Source organism: Selaginella moellendorffii, unplaced genomic scaffold (genome assembly GCF_000143415.4).
Source record: "Selaginella moellendorffii unplaced genomic scaffold, v1.0 SELMOscaffold_37, whole genome shotgun sequence".
Taxonomy (NCBI): Eukaryota; Viridiplantae; Streptophyta; class Lycopodiopsida; order Selaginellales; family Selaginellaceae; genus Selaginella; species Selaginella moellendorffii.
The window spans coordinates 726195-750145 of record NW_003314298.1 but is presented as its reverse complement, the minus strand read 5'-3'; the positions used below and the strand labels follow the sequence as shown (position 1 = coordinate 750145).

The window sequence follows — 23951 nt, the reverse complement described above, 5'->3', positions numbered from 1 at the left end:
GGTCGGTCTGGGTCACTCTCCGTGGTGAGGGGGTGTGAGCAATGCTATGCTCACGTCCTTGCTCAAGAACAGGAGGAAGAGGCTGGCGAGGGAGACGCGATCCGGGTCTTCGACCGGATGGCGGAGAGAAACAGCGTTTCAAGCAAGAAAAGACAGGCATCGCTTGCCAGTGCGCCATGGCCGAGTTTGCTCTGCCGCTCTTCCGCTGGGCCCGGCCGAGAGCAAGGCCGTCCATCGGTTCATCACGGTTCTTCGCAACGGCGAGAAGCTGGAGGTTGCCAGCGAGCTCAGTGACCTCCCGGAGGTCCAGAGGATGGCCTACTCGGCGACTTACATCGGCTACATCAACTCCAAGAACAACGACGAGGTCCTGGCCGAGATGACCGAGCGTGGATTCACTCCGCACGGGTCGGCTCTCAACCGGCTGCTCCTCATGCGCTGCGACCGAGAGGACGGGATGAGCTCGAGCACACCGCTCGAGGGAGGCTGCTGGACGCCGGATACAACCAGCTGGGCAACGGGCTGTGCCGGGCGGACAAGCTTGGAGTACACCACGAAGGGACGTTCCACGCTCAGGGACCGCCTGGACGACGCCCTCAAAGTCGCGGACAAGATGTTCTCGGTGCTGGACGTGAGGACTCGGCTCAATACTTTCGTCCACAAGCTGGTGGAGAACTAGCGGTACGACGACGCGATGAGCATCTTCGAGCCGACTTGAAGATCAGAGGTCGACGAGACACGGTGGTTAGCGGAGTGGAGATAAATGTCTTTCATTAATACTTTGGTATTGCAAGCTCTTAACATCACCTTGGCCTTTCTGTTTGAGGGAACCACCTCCTTTCGTAGTTTTCGAATCCTTCCAGATGAAGTCCTGACAGAGGTATGTGCATTCTGTCGTGCAGTGTATACATACGTTGCTGTTTGCTCTTAAGGTGCGATATTTGCTCCAGAATGGAGCATATGTTGTAGGCTGTGCTGCTTTTCATTTGTTCCAATGCTCATTTGCCGGGTTTGGAGGTTGTCGGGAGAAGTGACCAATCCTTCACTGCATTCGCCGGTGCAACCTTATCAAGTTGCCTTATAGTTCTTATGGGACTAGAAACGTCCTTATCTGGAAAAATGCTGGGGTAATTGCTACCAGCATTCGAGGAAGGAACAACTCGAGAATTAGCTATGAGGAAGCTCTCAAGTTCGGGAGATCCTCCAGGATTTCAAGCACGGTATGAGAAATATTGCTGGAGACTTGCTTAGGAATCCCATCCAGGTGAACATTGGAAATTGTTTTGGTATTTGCGCTAACAATCGGTGCGGTGCGTAGAAATTGTTTCGCCTCAAGACGAAGGACGAAAGCTGGAGCGGATTAATCAATAGCCTGGGTCCAAGATCATCATATTCTGCTCAAAAAGCGAATGTGGATCAACTACTGCGCAGGGAGTGGCCATCCATGGTGACAAGTCACAAGGCGGGGTACCTGTTCTTGTTGCCACCGATGTCGATGTCGCAGCAAGAGGGCTGGATATCAAAGAGGGCTGTTTTTTCTTCTTTCCCTCTGCTGACTTTGGAGTTCTTTGGATTGCAGAGTTGTCATTAACTACGACTTTCCCACCGGTGTGGAGGACTACGTCCACCGCATTGGTTGGACGGGCCGAGCTGGTGCCACTGGCCTGGCTCACACTTGTTTTGCCGAGCAAGACGGGAAGTACGCTAGGGACTTGATCAAAGTCCTCGAGGGAGGGTGCGAACCAGAAAGTCCCACCAGAGCTGAGAGAGATGGCACTTCGAGGCGGTTTTGTAAAGCCACGCCACAACCACTGGGAGGATTTCTGGCCAACAGCTTCTTAACAGACAAGCAGGCTCTTGGGCTGCTGCTACTGCGCCACTCGCAAGGTTTCCTGTTACCAACAACGGCACAATCAGCTTCGAGAATGGGGGCTATAGACTCTATAGAGAGGATCTCTTCCGGAGCTACAGCAGGGGCCGGAGCGGGAGTCCCAATGATCGGCGGAGCCGTGGACGAAGCCGGTCTCCTAAGCTCACAGTCGCCAATGATGGTGGCTAGGCGAGATCATTCGATCGATCAGGGACGCAAACGCAGCGGCTGATTTCTTTTGAGAACCAACGGAGAAAAGTTTGATTTTGGAAAACCCTACAAGCTCAATCAACGGCTCAGATTTAGGTTTGCTTGATATTTTTTTAGGGTTCTAGCCACCAAAGTAGGGCTATGGTGTCCGAAAGAGCGATAGCGATGGCTGCTCGAGAGCTCACGGCTGATCCGGCAAGGATCCATCTCGACAAATTTGGAGGTGTCAAACGAGTGCTCCAGCAACGGTTTGAATTCCGTTAAGAGTTTCTTCTCATTTGCATTGTTAACAATGCAGCTTCCAAGGTGTTTTTCCTCCCGGCCCAGCCACGAAGGGAGGACATGCGACTCGGGCCGATTGCGGTGCACTGATGATGGCGCTCATGGCAGCAACAAATGAAGATCTCCGATGCAAGCAGGAGCTCTCCCGCATCGTTACCCTCTTTTCTGGTTTTTGTTCTTCATCTTTTTTCTTGGTGGCTGATGTCTTTTCTTTCAGGGCAGGAACCAGAAGTCGATAGCGAGGATGAGCCGCTGCTGGAACTCGCCCATGCGGCTGGCCAGTTGGAAGGGTTCTCGTACAGGCTCACGAGGGCAGTCGGTGGAGATCGGGAACTCCGCGTGACTGCACGTGGAGTGAAGATTCGCGTCATGGTGTCAGGAAGCTGTCGATCTGAGCCAGAGTTCCTTCGGCGTCTTCGTGTTCTCCGTGAGCAGGTGACGCAGAAAGTAGCGGCCTTCATGGCCAACTTCCCAGCGTCTACTGTCGAGTGCGATATGTGCTACCTTTCTCAAGACTGAGGGAAGAGATCAATCGTTTTTGTAATAGAAACTCGTTTTTGTAAGTTTCTGAGCACATCCTAGTAGCGTGATACAGATTCACAAGCAAGATTGGCGGCCTGGCAGCGGGGCTTTCTCTCTTGGTAACTTTCTTTTCTCGATTGAGCTGAGTTACTCCTTTGGACGACAGGCGGATGAAGATCACACGTCCGGGGAACGTTTTCTATCTGCTATGAAAGAGATCTGTCCGGCCGATCATGTGAGTGTTTTTCTGAGTTCTTTTCTTATGAACGACCAACACCAATGTTTCCAGCAAAATATCGCTGCGATAGAGAAGGAAAATGTTTTCAGGAGAAGTTTTGCGACTTTGAAACGCTCGAATCACGCGACGAAAATGCAGGTGAATCTATCTTCTTGCTCTCGATCAATGCGTTTTACTCGCTTTCTAGTTCTCGAATGATTCGTGCTGTGCTTGGACAGGCGGATGAAGATCACACGTCCGGGAAACGCTTTCTATCAGAGGTGCGTTTACTTTTCCTTTCCATTTCGTACTTCGTTCTTTTCTCGAGAGTGACAGTTTTTTTGGACAGGTCAAAAGAGTGTTAAGGCCTTCGGGAAAGTATGCTTGCATCACCCAGATACTTGGCTCATGTATGCTACAGAGGGTGCGGGCCACAGAGCTCCAAGTCAAGGTGAACAAGCTCGCAAATTCTCCTCCCGTGTGAGATTTCTTCGTGGGGATCGGATCGAGTTTATCCCGTAAGCATGTGTTGGTAATTTGTATTTCTAAATTTTTAAGCGTACCTTGTTGCTTAATTTGTATTTCTAAATTTTTAAGCGTACCTTGTTGCTTTCAAGGGCGAAAGGGTGTCCGAAAAAATCTCAAGGAGAAGGACATGTAAGTCTGGTGGTAGTAAAGGTTTTGAAGGTTTTCACATGTCTTTCAATACCATAGAATTTTGGCACTGGCCACACTCATCTCAAACGTACGGCGCTTGTACCACGTCAAGGAATCCTGCGGATCGCTTAGAAATGTACAAGATGGTACCGATCGAGCTGAGAAGGCTATCAGCGGTATGCTGGCCCTGTGCTCTAAAATGCCTTTTGCTTCGTATGCAGAGACTCCACAAGGAGACCAACAACTGGCGTGTTTGGGGGATTCCACCGAAAGGAACGTCCTTCTGCAGCGATTTGGCACACAAGTCGCAGCATCTGCTGACGAGAATGATCCTACTTGGCCAAAGATTACAAGGCTGTGGAACTGGACGCTGGTCGAACATTTCAAGGTACAGCACATTTCGTAATATCTGCTTGCTAAAATGTTTTAGAAGGTTTTTGGAGCAAATGGCGTCTGAGTTGGCCCTCAACTGAGAGAGATGACGTGAAGCATGGGATGATATACTTGAAAACCGACTGGTGTTTCTACAGAAGCTCCACACGAGGCGAAGAGTGACAAAGCCAGGCAGAACTTCACCAAACAGCTTGACAAGGCTTTCTTCAGGCTTCCAGGGGAGTGAAGCCTACTGTGGTGAGTAACCTATGCTTTTCGGTTTTATGTCAAGTATGAATTCTGATCATCTAGAAATATATGGACGAATACATTGCACTTCGCACGTTGGATCCAAAGAGTGCTGTGGAACAGGTCCTTTGCTTTCTATGGTACTTTCTCTTTTTTCTGTGCACCAGGTACCCGTGAATGTTTCAGAGCGACCGTGTGCCATGGTGGCCAGTCTATAGGGAGCACGATGATGAATGCGTTGGAAAATTGCAGCTGTTTATCAGTACATCATCGGAACTTGGCCTGGGAAAGGTTACTAAATTTTGCCGTTTTTCTTCACTTTTCCTATTTGCGTTTATCTTTTTCAGTGGGGGAGACTGTCGCGTTTTGGAGGTTGTTACGAAAGTGCACCATTTTGGACGGCGAAGACTACGATTGTATGGGTCCTGGCAATGGAGTTTACTGTATTACGGTGTTTCAGTCATTTATACCAAACTCGTTACGCTTTCGATGTCACAATGGAGTCTTTCAGGTACCTTGCATTTGGGAAGATTGCCTACGATTGATTATGAGCTGTTCATTCTTATAATCACTGCCAGGGATGAGAGTGAGCCTAAACGACAGGAGGTAAGCCGCAACAGAAATGAGTACTTAGGATTATGGCTCGCTAGAAACGGATTTTTGCAGGTGTTGAAGAGCAACTTTCCCAGCTTCTGGCTTTTGTTTTTGAGAATTATCTTGACGAGGCATCGCCTCCCTGTTATTTCTTTCAGCCGCCATCTGGTGTCGCTGCACCGAAGTTCTTGCCTGGAAGTAATTCCGAAGCGCTGCTTGCGCCTGTCGAGAGTATGTCGTTCAAGATGATTTTCTTTCTCTCACGTGGTTTCAGATTAGACTCCTGCGAGGAAAAGATGCAAGCGACTCATGGCGGAAACTGATGGCTTTGTTGCGACTACAAGTGACGGGTTTTTGGTGGATCAACGCATGCCTTTAAATGAAAAATCTCAGAGATTCCTACGGACGTGGATATCCACAACCAACATGTACTTCCGAGGTACTCTACTCTGAACTTCCGTTGTAGCAGGCTCAAGCTGTTGTTTGCCGCTCGCTAGCATCTATAATGTGGAGGTTTGCAATCGGCTCCCCTTGTCGTAAAGTAAGAAGCAGGACTTTTGTATTTATGGAATATTGCGGAGGTAAAGCCTTTTTCACGTCGAAGAAAATTATTGGAAGTTTGCAAGTTAAGCACTTCTGCTTATCTGACAAATTCCTCCAGGACACGGTACTGCGCCTTTGTTGAAGAGGTTATGACAGAATGACAGAAACATTTGGTGAGGATGACGTGATTATCAGCTCCTGGCCAGGGTACACATTTGTTCTAGTGAATGTAAGGGTGACCAGATTATTATTGATTCTCAATGATTTTTTAACATATAGGCGGTGGCTTATGCCATCTTAACAGCGTTGGAGACGCACTACACAGAGGTGCCAAAGTGATGGTACCAAAGGTCACTTTGTAGAAGCTAGCAAGGCGGAGGTCTCTGACACTACATAGTGTGCCTAACTAACCAGGTAAGTAGTTTAGATCGCAGTTGCAGATGAAAGCAATGCCTTCCTATTGACGGCGCAAGATGCGGCTTAACGAAGTGACGGTTGCATTGCGAAAAAAGGACACTCCAGGCAATTGTGGAAAAGCTAGCAGATATTGTAAGAAGTTTCGTTACTTTCTTTTTTGACATCAGGCGCGGCTCCATCCGAGAAAAGCATTTTGGAATATACAAGAGAAGTCGCTGGAGAACCCGACATGCGAAAACGCATGCAACATCTGAACACTCAGCTTTTCTTGAAACAATCTCACATCTTCACGAAGTGTTTACTACTCGAGTCTTCATTGCCGATTCTCGAGGTTACTGGGATCGGATGGCAAAGGTATTCAGGAGCTTCATTTTCTGGAGAAGGAAGAACAGGTTGTGGTACAATCTTTCTCATGAACAGAATTCCTTTGCAACTGCTACATCTCATCCAAAACCTTCACAAAGCAAAGAAGGAAGGAACGCTTCGAAAAATTTTTGAACAGCAAAGCACGAGGATTCCACAATCTGTGATGATGCTCTCCAAAGACGTACGTAACGGGCTCGACTCATCCAGCTCTTGTTTTGAGGCTACTAACTAGTGTTGCTACTGCCTCTTTGTGAGAAGCTCTCTGCTGTGTGGAGTGTTGCCTTAACTGGAATACTGCTCTGTTTGGTAATTTTTTGGTTTCGCAAACTTTCATTGCTCGGTTTTTGTGATTAAGGATGGTATCTACGAGCATATGGGAAACGGTTGACAGATGGATCTACGCGGAAAATGTCTTGGAGTTGATGGGAATGGCTTACTTGCACGAGAATGCATGGAGATTCACCTCAACTTGAAGCTTCATTCGTTTCCAAGCGCACAGGATCGTGTCAGCTAAAACCGGTCTGGAGAGCAATCGGCTACTTGACACTTCCATTACCGAGAAGTGTGACGTTTACAGCTGGGAAAAGAAGCTCCAACACCGACAAGTTTATCTTCCTGGATCATGGACGAAGGACACGAGCGAGTCTAAAGTTCGTCAGAGTGTAAGTTTGCTTTCCAGTGCCTACAGGAAGTCCCGAGAACAGCGCTTTCTTCTGGTTCAATCGCCACTGGAGAACGTACCTTGAATAAAAGAAAACACTCGTCTACCAAGATAAGTCCAAGAGCGTGGCGCTCAAAGATGGCCGTGACCACAGGATATAACTCTGCAAGGCCTTCTTTGCGAGCTCGTGATCCAGATCACGGTCGTTGTTTTCAGCATTCTTGCAGCTTGTACCCTTCTCTCCCCTTTTCCCTTGTTTTAAAGCAAGAAAGGTCAAACCCTATCGCCGTTAGGTCAAGGTAAGGGTAGTCATGGATTGGATCCCAGTTGAGGAGGTGCTCAAGCGCTTGCCAGCAGTTGCTTTGTGGCGCGCGAGAGCCGTGTGCAAGAAATGGAAGGATCTCATAGAGACACCGGGATTTGCTGCTATTCACTACACACAACACTTGAATCGTAGTCCTCCTCATGTTTTGGGTCAAGATCTGGATGGTGAAGGGCCTCTTTTCAGATGCAATCCCTTTGCGGGGCAAGAAGCAAGTGATTGGGTTCTCATGGAGCATAACATGGATCGTGTTTTGAACTCTAGCGGTGGTTTGATACTTGGGATGAGAGGAAAAGATTTTATGGTCTGGAATCCTCTCACTGGAGCATCTAAGATGCTCCCACCACTTTGTTTGGATGGTGAACCATGTTCTAAGGAGACTGCAATGGGGATGGATTCATCTGGACAGTACTATTGGGCTTGTGTACTTAGAGAGGTGGAGCAAGGAGTTATGATTTATATATATAATTCAGGGAAAACAGGATTGTGGAACAAAGTTCTAGTACATAGTGATACGTTATTTGATACAATTATCAAGGATAACAAATTATATATATACTGCACAAAGTTATCAAGGGATGTTGAGGTGTGGTGCCTCAATTTGTGTAATAGTAACTTATCTAATCTTATGACAACACGGAACCATCGTGGCTATCGTATGACAGATGAATATTTTAGCTTTGATACCCTTGTAGTAACAGCAAAATCCTTATTTGTGACAACTGCCACTGAGTCTACATGTTACTTATTGAAACTGGATTCTACAGGTTTTGTTGAAGAAACTACTCATCAATGGAACGATGTTGTGGAACCTGTATGTATGGCTTATAACAACATACTTTTGATTGCACATCCAGATTTTTTGGCTTTGTACAACTACCAAACAAAAACATGGAGAAGAAATGATATTCAAAGGGTTTGCAGGGGGTTTCAAAATATATTTGGGTTTGTGCTAGGATTATGCCATGTTTGATTTTGGCATGATTTTCAAGAATTTAAATCCATTCTAGTTTGGAAGTTTTTGGTTAAGCACAGGACATTCAGGAGAATAATTGTCTCAGACAGCTTTCCAAATGAAAAAGCAAATGCAATCTAGAAAGAATAATTGTTCTTGGCTTGATCTTTCGTTTTTCTCGAAGGACCAAAACGTTCCCGCTTTGAGAAGACAAACATAGTTTCGCGACTTCGAAAAGCTTCAACCCTCTCGGAGATCTGTTCGGGAAAGTTCCCGACGCAGCCATTGCTTTCCGGGGCGGACTCCACACCTATTGGAATGTTCGGTTATTTTCACAATGGCAAGTGTGGAAAGTGCTTCATAGAGATGTTGCTCTGGTGCTGCACCTTGGCGCGAATCGCGTTGCGGTCCAAGCGAGGAACCGAAACCTTCAAAAAGAAAAAAGCTCGCCAGGGAAACCCCAGTTTGGTTTTTCCGTCTTGGGCGCCCGGCGTCAAGACACCAATCATGGTTTGATTTTCAAGCTTGGGCCTGCTGGCAAGCTGGAAGTATTTTTTTCCAGAGAAGAACTAGGGACTTGGTGGTTCTTGGATCTATGAATACTCCACACTTCCAGAAGTCAAAGAGGCCGCTTGCGATACATGAGAGCTAAGATTAAGATGCTCTTCTAACGCAGAGTTATTCAGAATCTTTGAGTTCTACCTGACTGGAAGAGATGTCCCCCAATTTATCCGTCCAAGAGGATGGTGCTCTCCCGGCTTTGTTTCTCATCCCTTTGCTGTTTTTAGTTGAGAAACTTGTTTCCTTCTGCAATGGATCCAATCACGAAAAGAGGATTGAAGAATTTTAGTCGATCACTTTGAACTGTGCACGCATGAACTTGAAGTGGTCGTACTTGTGTTTTTCTCTCTCGATGAGTCTAAATCTAAATCCAAAACTATATCTCTAAGAAAATTCTGAGCTTAACTGATGCTGCGAATGCGAGCCTTCGTGCGTTTCGTGGTCTTTCTCGGGTACCATCACATTTTTGTGTAAGCAGAAAAACATTCCTTCCTTTAATTTCTAGAAACTTGACAAATGTATTGGTAGTCTATGAAATCTAGTCAAGTTAAAAGTACAAATGCTTCGCCCCATCACACAAGTGCTCATCACCTCATCTCAACAAGTAATAAATTTTTTTAATTTTCCTGCCATCTAAATGAGTGCATTTGCATAATAATTATTATTATATAAAATAATACACAAAGCTAAGAAAATAATGAATTGGAGATTACATTTCCAATCCATAAAGTATAAAAATTAATTATATTTAAGCCACCATAATTGATGCAAACATGAAACTTTTATATATAAATAGTAACAATTATTTATAAAAGAGTGTTACATTTAAACTATCAATTTCATGAATCCAAATATAAAAGAATATTTATCCCCTGATGGTAATAAACATATTTTTGGGTTATGCTTTGACATATTGAAGTATCATTTAATATAAATAATTAGTCATTTTAGCATAAGAAAAGAATTTTTTGCTAAAAACAATTGTGAAAGTAATTTGAAATTAATAAAATATTTTTGATATGAAATATGAAATCATTCTTGATTTATATAAATTTTTATAAAACTTTACATTTTAATTGAATGTCTTTGTTAAGTAATTGTAAAAAACCAGAAAGAGATGAATAAAATTCTTAACACTCATTCTCATTCAGTAATATGTCAATTCAATAGTAAAATATTTTTTCACAAAAATATTCACAAATGTTACAAAAAAATATAATAATTATAATGAAATTGTTATTATTAGTGCTGTCCCATCTACACTGCAATCTCCATAGAACATAGTTAGGATCTAAACAAAGTGGTGATGCTCTAGTAATAAGCAGACCATAAACTCTTCTCCTTGCATCTCAAGTAAAAATTTAAAATAAGATCCAATTGGCAATTTAATCCTTTGCTTCATTGTGCCTCATTCATAAACTGTATTATGCAAGATTTTCCAAGGGGGGCAATTTCGACAATGGGGTCGGCTGATGGTATAATGGATGAAACTTCTACCATTGGTGAAGGAGAATTTTTGGCTTTAAAATGACCTTTTATGACCATGACAGTGAACAAGCTTGATAGCAAATGCAATCTAGAAGAGCCGTCAAGGAGCTTGTGAGATCGCTACTTAGCACCAGATGGGAAGAGGATGGTTGCAAAGTCTTGGTGTGTTCTTGAAAGGTCTCGGTAGATTGGAATAAGAAATTTTACTCGGGTTTTTCCACCTCGCAGAAGTGACTCTTCGCATCTCGTGGATCTGTTCGGGCTCCCCTTCTCGTTGTGCCTCTCGAGCCTTGCGCTCTAGCGACAACCATTTGGAGAACCTGATCGTAGAAAGAACTTGTCACGAGCTGATAGGATTGAAAGAAAGAAAACTCACCGTTTGATGGCTGTTCTATTCGTCTCGGCCGTCGCATCTTGGAACTTTCCAGTAACAAAGTTTGTCCGTGCCAATCGCTCGTCGAGAAGTTCCTGGCCGAGAGCTGCCAAGTTTTTGAGGTTCTCTGGCGTGGAGTTGTCCACTTCGGCCGTGGTCTTGGACAGTCTTGTTGTCTGTTATAACCATCGTTTGTAAGTTTGGATCTAACCAAAGTCGAGATAACTTGCCTGGACTCTGATCAAGTTCTTGTCGCAAAATCCAGTTTTAAACATGAGAGCGATGTTGTTGTCCATCATATCCGAGCTCGCGTCCAAGAGCATGTTGATGATCGGAGCACCATCTTTGTGTAGCACCCAGCCAAGAGCTCCCCATTTGGAAATCTCCTGGGCCTCGTAACTGAAAGGAAGAGTGCCGCATCCCAGTGAGAGCACCAAGCAGTCATTGAATCGCTGGAAAAAGAAAAACTTTCTAGATCAGATTCAAAGAGTTCACTTTTTTCAGCGAAAAGAACCAAACCTCGAGTAAAGTTCTCTTGGAATCCTTGAGTAGCTTGTTGGTTTGAGGATCCTTGAAGGCCTCGACTAGAGCAAGAAAAGTCTGCTCATATAAGACAAGAGAAACAAAATAAACAAAGGAAGAAAGAAGTCTAGTTCTTATAATGCGAACGAAGAACTTACAGGATTGTTCGCGACGAGACCTCCGTCTGTCAAATGGTACTCGGAATCCTCGCAGCTGAATCTCACTGGCGGGAAAAACGTGGGAGCCGCCGAGGTTCCACGAGCGATTTCTCGCAGCAAAGCGTTCTTGGTTGGATCCACTCGTCCCTGTCGAGACAAAAGGCTAAGCTCGAAAAAAATTTATCTAGATCGGCAAGAAGTAAGAACTTACAGCAGCTGTGGTGAAGAAGACTGGATTCTGGAGCCTCGTATCGAAAGCAGTGACGAGGAGCTCGGTCACGGTGTCTCGGATTCGCGTGTCTTTGAGATAGCTCTCGAGCAAATGCTCCAAGTTTGTTGGAGAGTACTTGGGACCAAACATAGCACGGATGGATGTCATGCTGAGGAAAGATAGATATGGACTACAGTTATCTTGCTATCTAGCGAAGAACAAGAACCACAAAGAAGAGAGATTATCTACAGTCCTAACATACCGATCTCTATTGAAGATGGTCTTGCAATTGTCGAGGTAGAACTTGTTGATACCTTTGGCCGTGAATAAGGGTCGTCGCTGCGCATCGGGGGCGGCGAGCATGATCGAGATCAAGCCGCCAGTGCTCGTCCCGGCGACTACATCGAAGTAGTCTGCGATTCGAGCGTCGGGGCCGTCCAGCTCCTGTGTGATCGACCCAAGATGAAATGAAAGATCTAGCAAAACAAGACATTGCTACTGCTCTCGTTATAACCTGGAGGCATTCCTCGAGGAAGATGAGGATCTGTGCTGGGATGAGGCCGCGCACGCCGCCCCCATCGATGCTGAGCACGCATTTGTGCTTGCCAAAGGCGCCCTCCGGAACTTCCTCCGGAACTTCCTCCATCCTATTCTCTGTTTCCAATGTAGACAGGGTGTTGTAGCGCATTTATTATTGGCCGCTAGCAGTTTTACCTCACCAGCTTGAATTATTATAATTCACCTTTTCTAAACATAAATCATGAAGAACATGTAAATTTGCTAGTGATCTTAATAATGAACCCTCCAGCAAGAAACTGACACGATGTATGATATGATATCTTGACTACTGGACAGCTGCGGAGAAAACCAGAAAACATACAAAACACATGTTGTACCTCCTTGTATCAAAAGTGAAGTGATTTGTGATTGTCAATTCAAGGTGGAGGTACACCTCCAAAGGGAAGGTGTACTAGGTGGCACTTACCAAATTTGTAAAATATAAAAAAATTCATACAGTGTGTGCGAGTTATACGACTAAAAATAATGTTTGCATGTAAATGTTTATATTATGCATTTTTTACACCACATAAGAATATTTATTTGCCAAAGAATTCATATTAATAGGGTTTAGGGATGTCATGTATTTGTCATCTTATTATATTTATTTATTCACCATTACTGTCTATAGTAAAAATTGAACCTTAAATCTTTGGTCATGGGATTTGAATTTAAAATCTTCTATAGACATTTATTAAGTTTATAAAAATAAGGTTTTAAGGATAAAGTGTTTAACACAAACTTATCTTTTCTTTTTTGCTGCTTTAGTATTTTATTGATAATTTTGTTGTCTTCCCTTTTTTAATGACGAGTTCTTGATACTCTGATATACATTTTTAGCTTTAGTAAATTATTTAATACCAAAAATAACTTTTTCTTTTTTAACTAAAGATTGGTATAATAGTAAAGTTTGATGACACATGGTCTAAATTCTGTAGCTTCGTCAACCAAATCAAGTTTTAAATTATTATGCAGCCTGATCAATATTCCACTTTAACTTCTTGAGATTGATCAAATCTTTTTTTTATTGGAATGCTTCTTTCCTGGTTCTCTATTTTGTAAAGTTTTGATCTCTTTGTAAACCACTTCAACAACATATTTAGTAATATTAATCAAGAGGGTACTACCAATAGTAATTGCAGTAATTGCCAAGGCTCCAAATTTATATTTACCGGCATTAGAATTTTAAATGGTTGCCATTGATATTTTATGGGATGATGCAACTTTTGAATAACATTTTTGCCTTGGTTTTCATAAGGATGTTAAAGAGTTCATGCCATTCTATCTAAATCTAACATTTTTCATGATTGCTTTTGAACTTTTTATTTACTATGGTAATCAATTGCAAGAACATCAATTGAAGTGTCATCATCAAACTTTTGTTCCTTGTCCAATAGCAATAATTTTGGAACAACCAGTGCATGAGTAATGTGTACTTTGTACATCAACATCTTTCTGAAAGCTATATATGAAAGTACTATTTATAAAACTATATAATGCTAACAGTAATACAATTTATTCATATATATTTCTTTAGAAATACAAACTTCTAATATATAGAAGATTGAAATGAAAAAATAAAGAAAGAAAACCATGGCTCTTTCGTGCTCTATCTCCCCTATTAGAGTGCCTAAAAATTGAAAATTGTTATTGATCCAAACATAAATAAAATTTAAGCATTTCATCTTGTAAGTTACTAAGGCAATGAACAAAGGCAACATGAAGATACTCAAGGTTGATGATATTAATGTGAGGTTTTTCCACTCATTGACATTTAAGTAATGGACAAGTTAGCTATTAATGGAGTGGAATGCAACCTTTTCATGTAGTTTGCTACACATTCTTGTGGTAAACTTTGACTTTCTGTTTTTCGTATGAAAAAATCTGATAAATAAAGAAGAGATGGCCAAAAACTTATATCTAACAAGATATGTTAAAAAGCAGTATATTACTTTTAGTGGTTGATAAAAAATATATATAAATATAGTATTTTATTGGGGAATATCTCACTTAGATTCATGCTATGTAATATCAGGTGGGGTTTTCAGAATGAGATTCATGTATAATATGCTTACTGTGGAATGAATACTAATAGTGGTATAAAGGATATAAGGCTACATGGGAAATATATATGATAATGTTTTATGTCGGGCTGAAAGAACAATGAAGTTTTTATGATTCTTGTTAGGAATACATTTGTGCATGTCAATTTTTTAATGGTTAATAGAGCATATGACGAGAATGCAAGTATATTTACTTTGCATCCAATGCTCCAAGCTGTGTTTGGACTTATGGGAAAATATACTATAAGATAGTAGATGAGTTAATAGTGAATGCTGATTTGATCAATATTTCTTTTGAATATATTGGAATCAATTATGAGCTCAAAGTTCCTCTACAAAATACCATCTTTTGTTATCCATGTCACTTGAATCATTTGATTATCACACATATAATACAAAGCTTAATGGGCTTAACAACAATATAAAAGATTGTTGGGTCTATGATCATTCATCATGACCATTTATCCAGTAGTAGGTAGTAGCTCCAAATGATATCAAGAATGAGGGAAAATTCTCTGGCCCCACACATTAATATTACCATATCACAATGACAATCTCTTCGTTGCTCACACAAGATGTCCATTTTTCATTGACACTTGCTTTTAGCACAACAATCAATCAGTTGAGCATGAGCTAGGACACTTGACAATGCCTTCAGATACAGATGTATTTCATCAAATTGGTATTTAGTTCCTCCAGATAATAGATGTTCCTTGGCTGTCATATTACATGTATGCTACTATGATGCTTGAGCTGTGCTTGTTAAATACAAGTGCCACCATGATGCTCTGAGAAATCAGTAAATTTTCAGACCCAGAAATCACAGTGATGATATGTCAACTGGCTAAGCTAAGATCAAAATATTTGAGATTTATAAATAATATAAAATAATAAAGAACATATTTTCTTTAATTTAAATCAGATTTTTAATCCTGGTCAATGGAAATTCCATATTACAAGTTGGTCAACTATATGTAGCAAAATGATTTTTAGCAAATGAGCTTTGCTAGGGTTTATCGCGGGCGAATAGAATGGGCGACAATGCTCTTCCCAATCGCTCCTTCAAGGAGCAGCGCTTCTGGGACGAATTCTTGGTGGCGCGCGACGGCCTCCCCTTCGAATGGTACGCACAATGGTCGGATTTGTTCCCGCTGCTGGAGCGCCATTGCGGCCTCAATCCGCAGCTCAGCCCTCTCCCGGCCGTCTTGATTCCCGGCTGTGGCAATTCGGAGCTCTCGTCGGCCATGTATGACCACGGCTTCACGAATATCACCAACATCGATTTCTCGCGGAGTGTGATCATGGAGATGATGCGCAGAAACATCAGGGACAGGCCGATGATGTTCTGGAAGGTCATGGACATGACGGAAATGCAGGTAAAGCTATTTTCTTGCATCTCTTTTCTCGATCGAGCTGAGAGCAATGCCTTTTACTCTCTTTTTTTTTTTCTTTTCCTAGTTCTCGAATGATTCGTTCGACTTCATTCTTGACAAAGGAGCACTGGATGCTGTGCTTGGACAGGCGGATGAAGATAGCGCGTCCGGGAAACGTTTTCTCTCAGAGGTGCGTTTTCTTTTCCTTTCCATTTCGTTCTTCTTTCTTTTCTCGAGAGTGACAGTACTTTTGGATAGGTCAAAAGAGTGTTAAGGCCTTTGGGAAAGTATGCTTGCATCACCTTAGCCGAAAGTCACGTAATCGGTATGTGGAAGAATTACCTGTGTGTTTCGTTTTTCAAAGATCACGTTGTGTTTGATAGGATTGCTATTATCAACGTTTCGACATGGTTGGCAAGTAGCTGTCTACCAAGTGCCGATTGCTCAGGCTTCGTCCAAGCTGAAGCCGCTGTTATTCGTTGCCACGAAAGAGACGACGAGCGATCTGTCCTTGATCTCTTATGATCTTTCGTCCGATCTCCATGTGAGTTTTTTTCTGAGTTTTTCTCTTATGAAAAGACCAACACCAATGTTTCCAGGCGCAAAATATCGCAGCGATAGAGAAGGAAAATGCGTTGAGAAGAAGAGGACCAGAGTTTCGTGACTTTGAAAAGCTCCAACCCTCTCGGAGATCTGTTCTAACTCTGGGAGGAACATTCAAAGCAATAGTTCTCGACGCCAAGATTGGACAGGCCGTCACGCCTGATGCGTGCGCTGTGTTTTTGGTGCCAAAGGTATGTTCGATTTCATTTCGAAAGCCTCCAAGATCTTTATACTTTTGCGACAGGCCAAGGCTCACGAGTGGCTCTATTCATCCGAGGAGGGACAATGGCAAGTGGTCGAAAGTGCCAAGGCCGCTCGGCTTATCATGGTAGCACTTGCTGGCTATAAAACTTGCATCGATTCATCTGTCGGAAATAACCTGTGTTTCTTCTTTTCGGACAGGTTTACCTCGAAACTGACTGTCAGACCGCTACTGAACTTCAGGTATCCGTTTCCACTCACCTTGTGCATATTCCCACTTTCCAAATGGTCAGAACCTCCTGTCCCCGCTAGTGAGAGAGCTTGTACCATTAGATTGTGACTCAGGAGTACCGTAAGTTCCTCACTTCTCTTTCCCGCTTTTCCTTGTCGAGGTTTCTAACTCTTGGTTGCGAACATCTGCAGTTTCCTGCTGCCACACGATGGAGTTTGTAAAGGGACTCTGCTGGAGGAGGTAACAATGCCGTGCATCGATTAACAAACAGAAACCATTGACTTTTCTCTTCTTTGTTCAGATCGATTCTCCATTAACGGGTACCATGCTTGTAGAGGATGTTGTATCATCCGACAAAAAAAAGGCTTTCTTTCGACGCCTGTTCTTTAAACGTAATCCCAACCTCATCCAGTCGGAGGCTTTACTAACGCCAACGAATGGATTTCGACGCGTGGGTAGTAAAAAGAAAAACAAACATGGCAAAGAAACTGCAGCGCAGAGAAGACAAAGTACGTGGTATAGAAACTTCTTGACTTTAATCAAAGTGTAACTTTATTTTTTCTTGTTCTTGTGTTTGTTCCAGACACCACGGATGAGATGAAGGTAGATCACAGTTACTTGGCCAGTCCGTATCACGAAGGGATGGTGGCAGGCCTATCTTTGATCGCTACTAAGATTGAGTCATGCGTATCTTCCAAAGAACAGGCATGGCATCAAAGTGTTAGCTATTTTCTGCTTGTGACAAAGAATTAATCCTCAACTACTAGTACAGATTCGTGTGATGATCGTTGGGCTTGGTGCTGGATTGCTCCCAATGTTTCTGTACAAGCATTTTCCCTTCAACAGCATTGAGGTAAAGTGTTCTCTTTGTTTTTCGTTACATGACAAAAGTTTTTTTCTTGTTTAAGGTAGTGGAGCTGGATCCGGTTGTTGCTGATTTGGCAAAGCGTCACTTTGGATTTGTGGAAGACGATCGCATGCAGGCATGAGAGTCCCCAATTTTTCTTTTTCTTCTTAACCAATAATATATTCTCTTACAGCTGAGACTTGGAGATGGATTAGCCGCTGTCGATGCTATAGCAAAACAAGAGGTATGAGTTGAAAGATCAAACTTGAAAGAAGAAACTCTCAAATATTTCTTATTTCAGATGGAAGAACAAGCTAACAGCGAGAACACTAGACATAAATTGCACATACTACTCATTGACGCTGATTCCTCCGATCCAAGGTTCGGTTCTCTCTTTTCTGTTGATCTTTGTTGAAGTGATCAGATAACTCCGTTGCAGTAATGGGCTAAGCTGCCCTCCCGAGGAATTCCTTCTCGAAACATTCCTCCGCAATGCGAAAGCTGCTCTGGAACCCGAAGGAATCCTTGTCATAAACGTTGTTTCGCGGGCTCGTGAGCCTCACATACAAGCAGACCAGAGAATGTGTAAAGTAAGCTCGCTAGACTCTCGTTTCTGGTAGCAGTAAGAGCTTAGAAGTTGTTCTTGCTTTGCAGATTTTTAGCGAAGTCTACAGCCTGCAAGTCGACGAAGACGTGAACCGGGTGGTGTTTGGATTGCCACAGCCGAGTAACCTGAGAGACTCCACCGCGATTTTTAACGCTGGAGTGCTGCTAAAGAAGGTCGCGGGCCAGTTTGCTTCGTGGGACAAAGGCCCCAACGTCAAGGACGTACTAAAGAAGATCAAGCGGATCAAGTGACAGTGAGAAGAAAAAGGTCTGGTTTTATTTTCTTTCCATCTTTTCTCATTCTCTCTGGGGGTTTTTGCACGAGTTTTCTCTAGAGAAACGCACTGTACAGATGTACCATCGCTATACTTTTTTTGCAAACAACGAGTCCTAAACGATGATCCTTGGTGTGTCATCGAAATCAAACAAAAGATGGTTTTTTGTTCTCCTGCCAACTGCATGAGAAGATTCATCGCGTGAATCTCTCACAAAGCCACAGGAGAGATCGACAAGATTTAATCTGTGCATTCGACACGCACTGGAAATTAAATCGCGTGTAGCCCCAGAAAAGATGTACGAAAAAGCGAGAAGAATGAAGAATCTCTCCTACATGATGAGATGAGATCTTTGTCCAGAGAAGAGATGAAAGAAATCCCAGGACATTGCGAAAGGAGATGAGCAATGTAGCATTAGCTGAACGGGCAAAGCACACGCGATAGAATCTTCGCAGTGCCCCAGTACTAAATGCGCGAGAAAAAAAAGAGAGAGAGAAGAAGGCGATGTGGCGTCCATCAGTCGAACAAGGCAGCGAACAACGAATCACTGACCCGTGCCATGGAAGCCGCGAGAAATCGTTGTGGCATCCGCGTATAAGCTAGCCGCGAAGAAAGAGCGGCGCCCTCAATGTTAAAGATGCAAGAACCCTAAAATTGTAAAGCCCTAAAATCGAGAGGGCACGCTCTAGGGCACTCACACAATGCGGCAAGGAGGAGCGATCGCCAGCGGCGAAGTCGTGGCAGAGCTGGAGCTCGTCTTCCTCAGGCTGTCCGCGATCGATCTGTGCCAGGCCAGGTGCGTGTGCCGCGAATGGCGACGAGCAATTGACGATCCCATCTTCCGCAAAGGCTACGCTCTCTCCCACCGCTGCATCCCTCACCTCTTCTTTCGTCTTTCTGGATCCCTCCTCGTCAAGCCGCTCGACAACTCCCCTCGCAGCGAGTGGCGCCACTTCCAGAAGCTCCCCAAGGGCATGACCATCGCCAGCAGCGACGCGGGCTTGCTGTGCCTTGTGAAATGGTGGGCGCCATCCTCCATCTTCGTGTGGCGCTACAGCGATCTCAACTCCTCCCCGGTGAGAGTTCCTTTGCCGCCAGAGACCGGCCCTGACATGCGCTTGACGGTGTACCGCCGCGAGAGGGATCGATCGACGCGAGAGTTTTGCGTCGCTAGCTTCGGGTCATCGCTTGGCTTCTACATCTACGACTCGGTCTCGGGCGAGTGGTCCTTGCGCGAGAACAAACACTACCCAGACACACGGGACATGGACAACGGGGATGGTTTCTATCCGATACTGGATCACGGGGAGGTGGTGATGCTTTGCACGGATGCCTTCGTGAGATACAACTTGTGGGATGATTCTTGGCGCATTCTCAAGCTTGATTCCGACGAGTTGCAGTTCGAATGGAGGTGGTTCTTTCTTCAGCTGGATCGGGATCGGCTGTTCGTGGTTAGTAATGAGTTGCAGGCGGAAGATCACGAGGGGCTGGTTGTCGTAGAGAGGCGGGGAGAGAAGTGTTTTGAGCCGTGATGAGGAGTTTGATGTGATGTGCAGTGTATGCACTGATGGGAGCAACAGTATATGGCTGCTTGACAGGGATAACTCACGGATTGTGCACTTTGGAGTCGATTCCAAGAGCTGGTCAGTGGAAGAGGCGCCCAAGGCTGTGCCAGGATTCGTGAACTTTGCTTGGTTCTCTTGTTAGTGCGTTCTTTCTCGAAGAAGATCCAAGGGCACTGCTGTGAGCTAATGCTCTGATGATCGGCATCGTTGATAGAATGGTGGTGAAGGAACAACAAGGTGGTAAATCGCTACTTTGCGAACAGCAAGATTGAGCATGTTTGTGACACGGAAGAAAAGTGTGCAAAAAGCTCTTGGAGGTATAACGATACTGGCTATTGCCATAGCACTGCGCATTGATGGAAGCAGCACTTGGAGCTGGAACCACGGGTTGATTACTACATTCTGGCACGAGGCACTAAAGTTGCTGCCACAGTTGAGGGTGCCTCCATTGTTGCTGAAGCAATCGTTAAGATTGATGCTGCTCCTTTGGAGCTGGCCATTGGGCTTGTAACAATTGGCAGTCAATGTTGTGCCGCTTATAACCTCCGAGTTCTTGTCACAGCTTCCTCAAAGTTGCATGCCTGCATCAAAACCAGATTGAGTCATAGTTCTAGTGTGGGCATTTGCAACAAACTAATAGCTTACAGCGTTGCTTGTCCCTGCAAGCGCTACAAGAGCAAAGACTAAGCAGATAATAAACTGCGAAGGCATGATAGAATGCGAGTTGTAGAGATTGTGGGTTGTGATCCCACTGTTGGAATTTTATACTGGCAAATGAGAAATTCGCTCAACCAAGCCCTTCAGATTTTCCTTAAGGAAAAGAGGGTGGATGGTTCACGTCTAATGAATAAATCTTGCTATTTAATAAACGAGATATGTTTATGAACTAGAGAAATAACTCGTCCTCATTACCTAGACAATTTGCTACAAACAACAGTCCATTATATGCTCCATCCCTGTGCTCTACATTTATGCACTAGGTTTATGGTCAAGAAAAATATTCAATAAGAAATTAGGCTCAAGGCTATATATGAGATTAGCATGTTAATTAGATCAAAGTTAAATAAAGCATTAAACTCACAGCTGGTGAATGGATTCCAAAATCAATTCCGGACTTTGATGGAGAGGTTGCTGTGGGGATAAAACTTCAAAGCTCATCCAGGTCCATAGATAATTAGAGTATGTTGTTTATGATAAAGGTTTGGACAGGTCAAAAGAGTGTTAAGGCCTTTGGGAAAGTATGCTTGCATCACCTTAGCCGAAAGTCATGTAATCGGCATGTGGAAGAATTAGCCGTGTGTTTCGTTTTTCAAAGATCACGTTGTGTTTTATAGGATTGCTATTATCAACGTTTCGACATGGTTGGCAAGTAGCTGTCTACCAAGTGCCGATTGCTCAGGCTTCGTCCAAGCTGAAGCCACTGTTATTCGCTGCCATGAAAGAGACGAAGAGCGATCTGTCCTTGATCTCTTATGATCTTTCTTCCAATCTCCATGTGAGTTTTTTTCTGAGTTTTTCTCTTATGAAAAGACCAACACCAATGTTTCCAGGCGCAAAATATCGCAGCGATATAGAAGGAAAATGCGTTGAGAAGAAGAGGACCAGAGTTTCGTGACCTTGAAAAGCTCCAACCCTCTCGGAGATCTGTTCTCACTCTGGGAGGAACATTCAAAGCAATAGTTCTCGACGCCAAGATTGGACAGGCAGTCATGCCTGATGCGTGCGCTGTGTTTTTGGTGCCAAAGGTATGTTCGATTTCATTTCGAAAGCCTCCAAGTTCTTGATACTTTTGCGACAGGCCAAGGATCACGAGTTGCTCAATTCATCCGAGGAAGGACAATGGCAAGTGGTCGAAAGTGCCAAGGCCGCTTGGCTTATCATGGTAGGGCTTGCTGACTATAAAACTTTCATCGATTCATTCGGAAATAACCTGTGTTTCTTCTTTCCGGACAGATTTACCTCGAAACTGACTGTCAGACCGCTACTGAACTTCAGGTATTCGTTTCCACTCACCTTATGCATATTCCCACTTTCCAAATGGTCAGAACCTCCTGTCCCCACTAGTGAGAGAGCTTGTACCATTAGATTGTGACTCAGGAGTACCGTAAGTTCCTCACTTCTCTTTCCTGCTTTTCCTTGTCAAGGTTTCTAACTCTTGGTTGCGAACATCTACAGTTTCCTGCTGCCACACGATGGAGTTTGTAAAGGGACTCTGCTGGAGGAGGTAACAATGCCGTGCATCGACTAACAGAAACCATTGACTTTTCTCTCCTTTGTTCAGATCAATTCTCCATTAACGGGTACCATGCTTGTAGAGGATGTTGTATCATCCGACAAAAAAAAGGCCTTCTTTTGACGCCTGTTCTTTAAACGTAATCCCAACCTCATCCAGTCGGAGGCTTTACTAACGCCAACGAATGGATTTCAAGGTGCGGTTCTGTCTTTTCTGTTTATCTTTGTCGAAGTGATCAGAAAACTCCGTTGCAGTAATGGGCTAAGCTGCCCTCCAGAGGAATTCCTTCTCGAAACATTCCTCCGCAGTGCGAAAGCTGCTCTGGAACCCGAAGGAATCCTCGTCATAAACGTTGTTTCGCGGGCTCGTGAGCCTCACATACAAGCAGACCAGAGATTGTGTGAAGTAAGCTCGCTAGACTCTCGTTTCTGGTAGCAGTAAGAGCTTACAAGTTGTTCTTGCTTTGCAGATTTTTAGCGAAGTCTACAGCCTGCAAGTCGACGAAGACGTGAACCGGGTGGTGTTTGGATTGCCACAGCCGAGTAATCTGAGAGACTCCACCGCGATTTTTAACGCTGGAGTGCTGATAAAGAAGGTCGCGGGCCAGTTTGCTTCGTGGGACAAAGGCCCCAACGTCAAGGACGTACTAAAGAAGCTCAAGCGGATCAAGTGACAGTGAGAAGAAAAAGGTCTCTTTTCTCATTCTCTCTGGGGGTTTTTGCGCGAGTTTTCTCTAGAGAAACGCACTGTACAGATGTACCATCGCTATACTTTTTTTGCAAACAAATAGTCCTAAACGATGATCCTTGGCATACTTGCATCCGAACATTCGAACGCAACCGGATTCGAACGGGTATCGAACGTTTAATACCCGTTTAGCTTTTTTTCGAACGGGTATAATGGTTTTCAGTTTTATTCGAACCCTGATTTTACGGTTTTTTTCGAACCCTGATTTTACATGAGCCCTAATCCTAAGTAAAAGAAAGCATATTCTTTAGGGTTTTTAAAAATATTCTTGGTGTTTAAACGCCGTATTATACACGCGTTTTAAACGGCGTTTTTTATTAATCATACCCGTTCGAATGCAAGTATGGTGCTTGGTGTGTCATCGAAATCGAAGGAAAGATGGTTTTTTGTTCTCCTGCCAACTGCATGAGAAGATTCATCGCGTGAATCTCTCAGAAAGCCACAGGAGAGATCGACAAGATTTAATCTGTGCATTGTGTGAATGAGCGACACGCACTGGAAATTAATCGCAGAAAAGATGCACGAAAAAGCGAGAAGAATGAAGAATCTCTCCTACATGATGAGATGAGATCTTTGTCCAGAGAAGAAGAGATGAAAGAAATCCCAGGACATTGCGAAAGAAGATTAGCAATGTAGCATTAGCTGAACGGGCAAAGCACACGCGATAGAATCTTCGCAGTGCCCCAGTGCTAAATGCGCGAGAGAAAAAAAAGAGAGAGAAGAAAGCGCTGTGGCGTCCATCAGTCGAACAAGGCAGCGAACAACGAATCGCTGACCCGTGCCATGGAAGCCGCGAGAAATCGTTGTGGCATCCGCGTATAAGCGAGCCGCGAAGAAAGAGCGGCGCCCTCAATGTTAAGATGCAAGAACCCTAAAATTGCAAAGCCGTAGAGACTGATGGGAGCAACAGTATATGGCTGCTTGACGGGGATAACTCACGGATTTTGCACTTTGGAGTCGATTCCAAGAGCTGGTCAGTGGAGGAGGAAGCTCGAAGATTCGTGAACTTTGCTTGGTTCTCTTGTTAGTGTGAAAATCGGGAATTCTTTCTCGAAGGATCCAGGGCACTGCTGTGAGCTAATGCTGTGATGATCGGCA

General features: G+C 43.9%; 4 protein-coding genes across 6 annotated transcripts; 3 read left to right on the top strand and 1 right to left on the bottom strand.

Moving 5' to 3' along the window:
* Positions 1–2168: 2168 nt before the first annotated feature.
* LOC112349303 lies at positions 2169–5731 on the top strand. Its single transcript, XM_024683539.1, has 17 exons — positions 2169–2328; positions 2379–2530; positions 2580–3119; positions 3174–3260; positions 3310–3382; positions 3451–3619; positions 3719–3758; positions 3816–4146; positions 4192–4388; positions 4443–4502; positions 4566–4670; positions 4727–4890; positions 4958–4985; positions 5046–5204; positions 5253–5412; positions 5471–5554; positions 5635–5731. The coding sequence occupies exons 10-17, from the start codon at positions 4449–4451 to the stop codon at positions 5667–5669; spliced, it is 789 nt and encodes a 262-aa protein (XP_024539307.1). The 5' UTR covers positions 2169–2328; positions 2379–2530; positions 2580–3119; positions 3174–3260; positions 3310–3382; positions 3451–3619; positions 3719–3758; positions 3816–4146; positions 4192–4388; positions 4443–4448; the 3' UTR covers positions 5670–5731.
* Positions 5732–10202: 4471 nt separating this feature from the next.
* LOC9653690 (patatin-like protein 2) lies at positions 10203–12232 on the bottom strand. Its single transcript, XM_024683536.1, has 8 exons — positions 12065–12232; positions 11813–11994; positions 11551–11719; positions 11340–11486; positions 11179–11259; positions 10890–11111; positions 10663–10835; positions 10203–10606 (listed from the first exon to the last, which is right to left on the bottom strand). The coding sequence occupies exons 1-8, from the start codon at positions 12194–12196 to the stop codon at positions 10411–10413; spliced, it is 1302 nt and encodes a 433-aa protein (XP_024539304.1). The 5' UTR covers positions 12197–12232; the 3' UTR covers positions 10203–10410.
* Positions 12233–15183: 2951 nt separating this feature from the next.
* Positions 15184–22811, top strand: LOC9653475 (methyltransferase-like protein 13). 3 transcript variants are annotated; one of them, XM_024683530.1, is made up of 18 exons: positions 15184–15547; positions 15630–15734; positions 15803–15869; positions 15928–16088; positions 16144–16338; positions 16392–16475; positions 16550–16591; positions 16642–16700; positions 16772–16820; positions 16882–17089; positions 17164–17285; positions 17353–17433; positions 17489–17563; positions 17621–17671; positions 17729–17808; positions 17867–18017; positions 18082–18301; positions 18369–18464. In XM_024683530.1, exons 1-17 carry the CDS (start codon positions 15203–15205, stop codon positions 18283–18285), a joined length of 2079 nt encoding a protein of 692 aa, XP_024539298.1. In that variant the 5' UTR covers positions 15184–15202; the 3' UTR covers positions 18286–18301; positions 18369–18464. The 3 variants fall into 3 exon arrangements, with proteins under 3 accessions (XP_024539298.1, XP_024539299.1, XP_024539297.1); XM_024683531.1 differs by lacking the exons at positions 17867–18017; positions 18082–18301; positions 18369–18464 and adding exons at positions 22361–22511; positions 22576–22811; XM_024683529.1 differs by having other exon boundaries at positions 18082–18464.
* On the top strand, positions 18986–20419 carry LOC112349304. Its single transcript, XM_024683542.1, has 2 exons — positions 18986–19739; positions 19800–20419. The coding sequence occupies exons 1-2, from the start codon at positions 19010–19012 to the stop codon at positions 19838–19840; spliced, it is 771 nt and encodes a 256-aa protein (XP_024539310.1). The 5' UTR covers positions 18986–19009; the 3' UTR covers positions 19841–20419.
* Positions 22812–23951: the final 1140 nt, after the last annotated feature.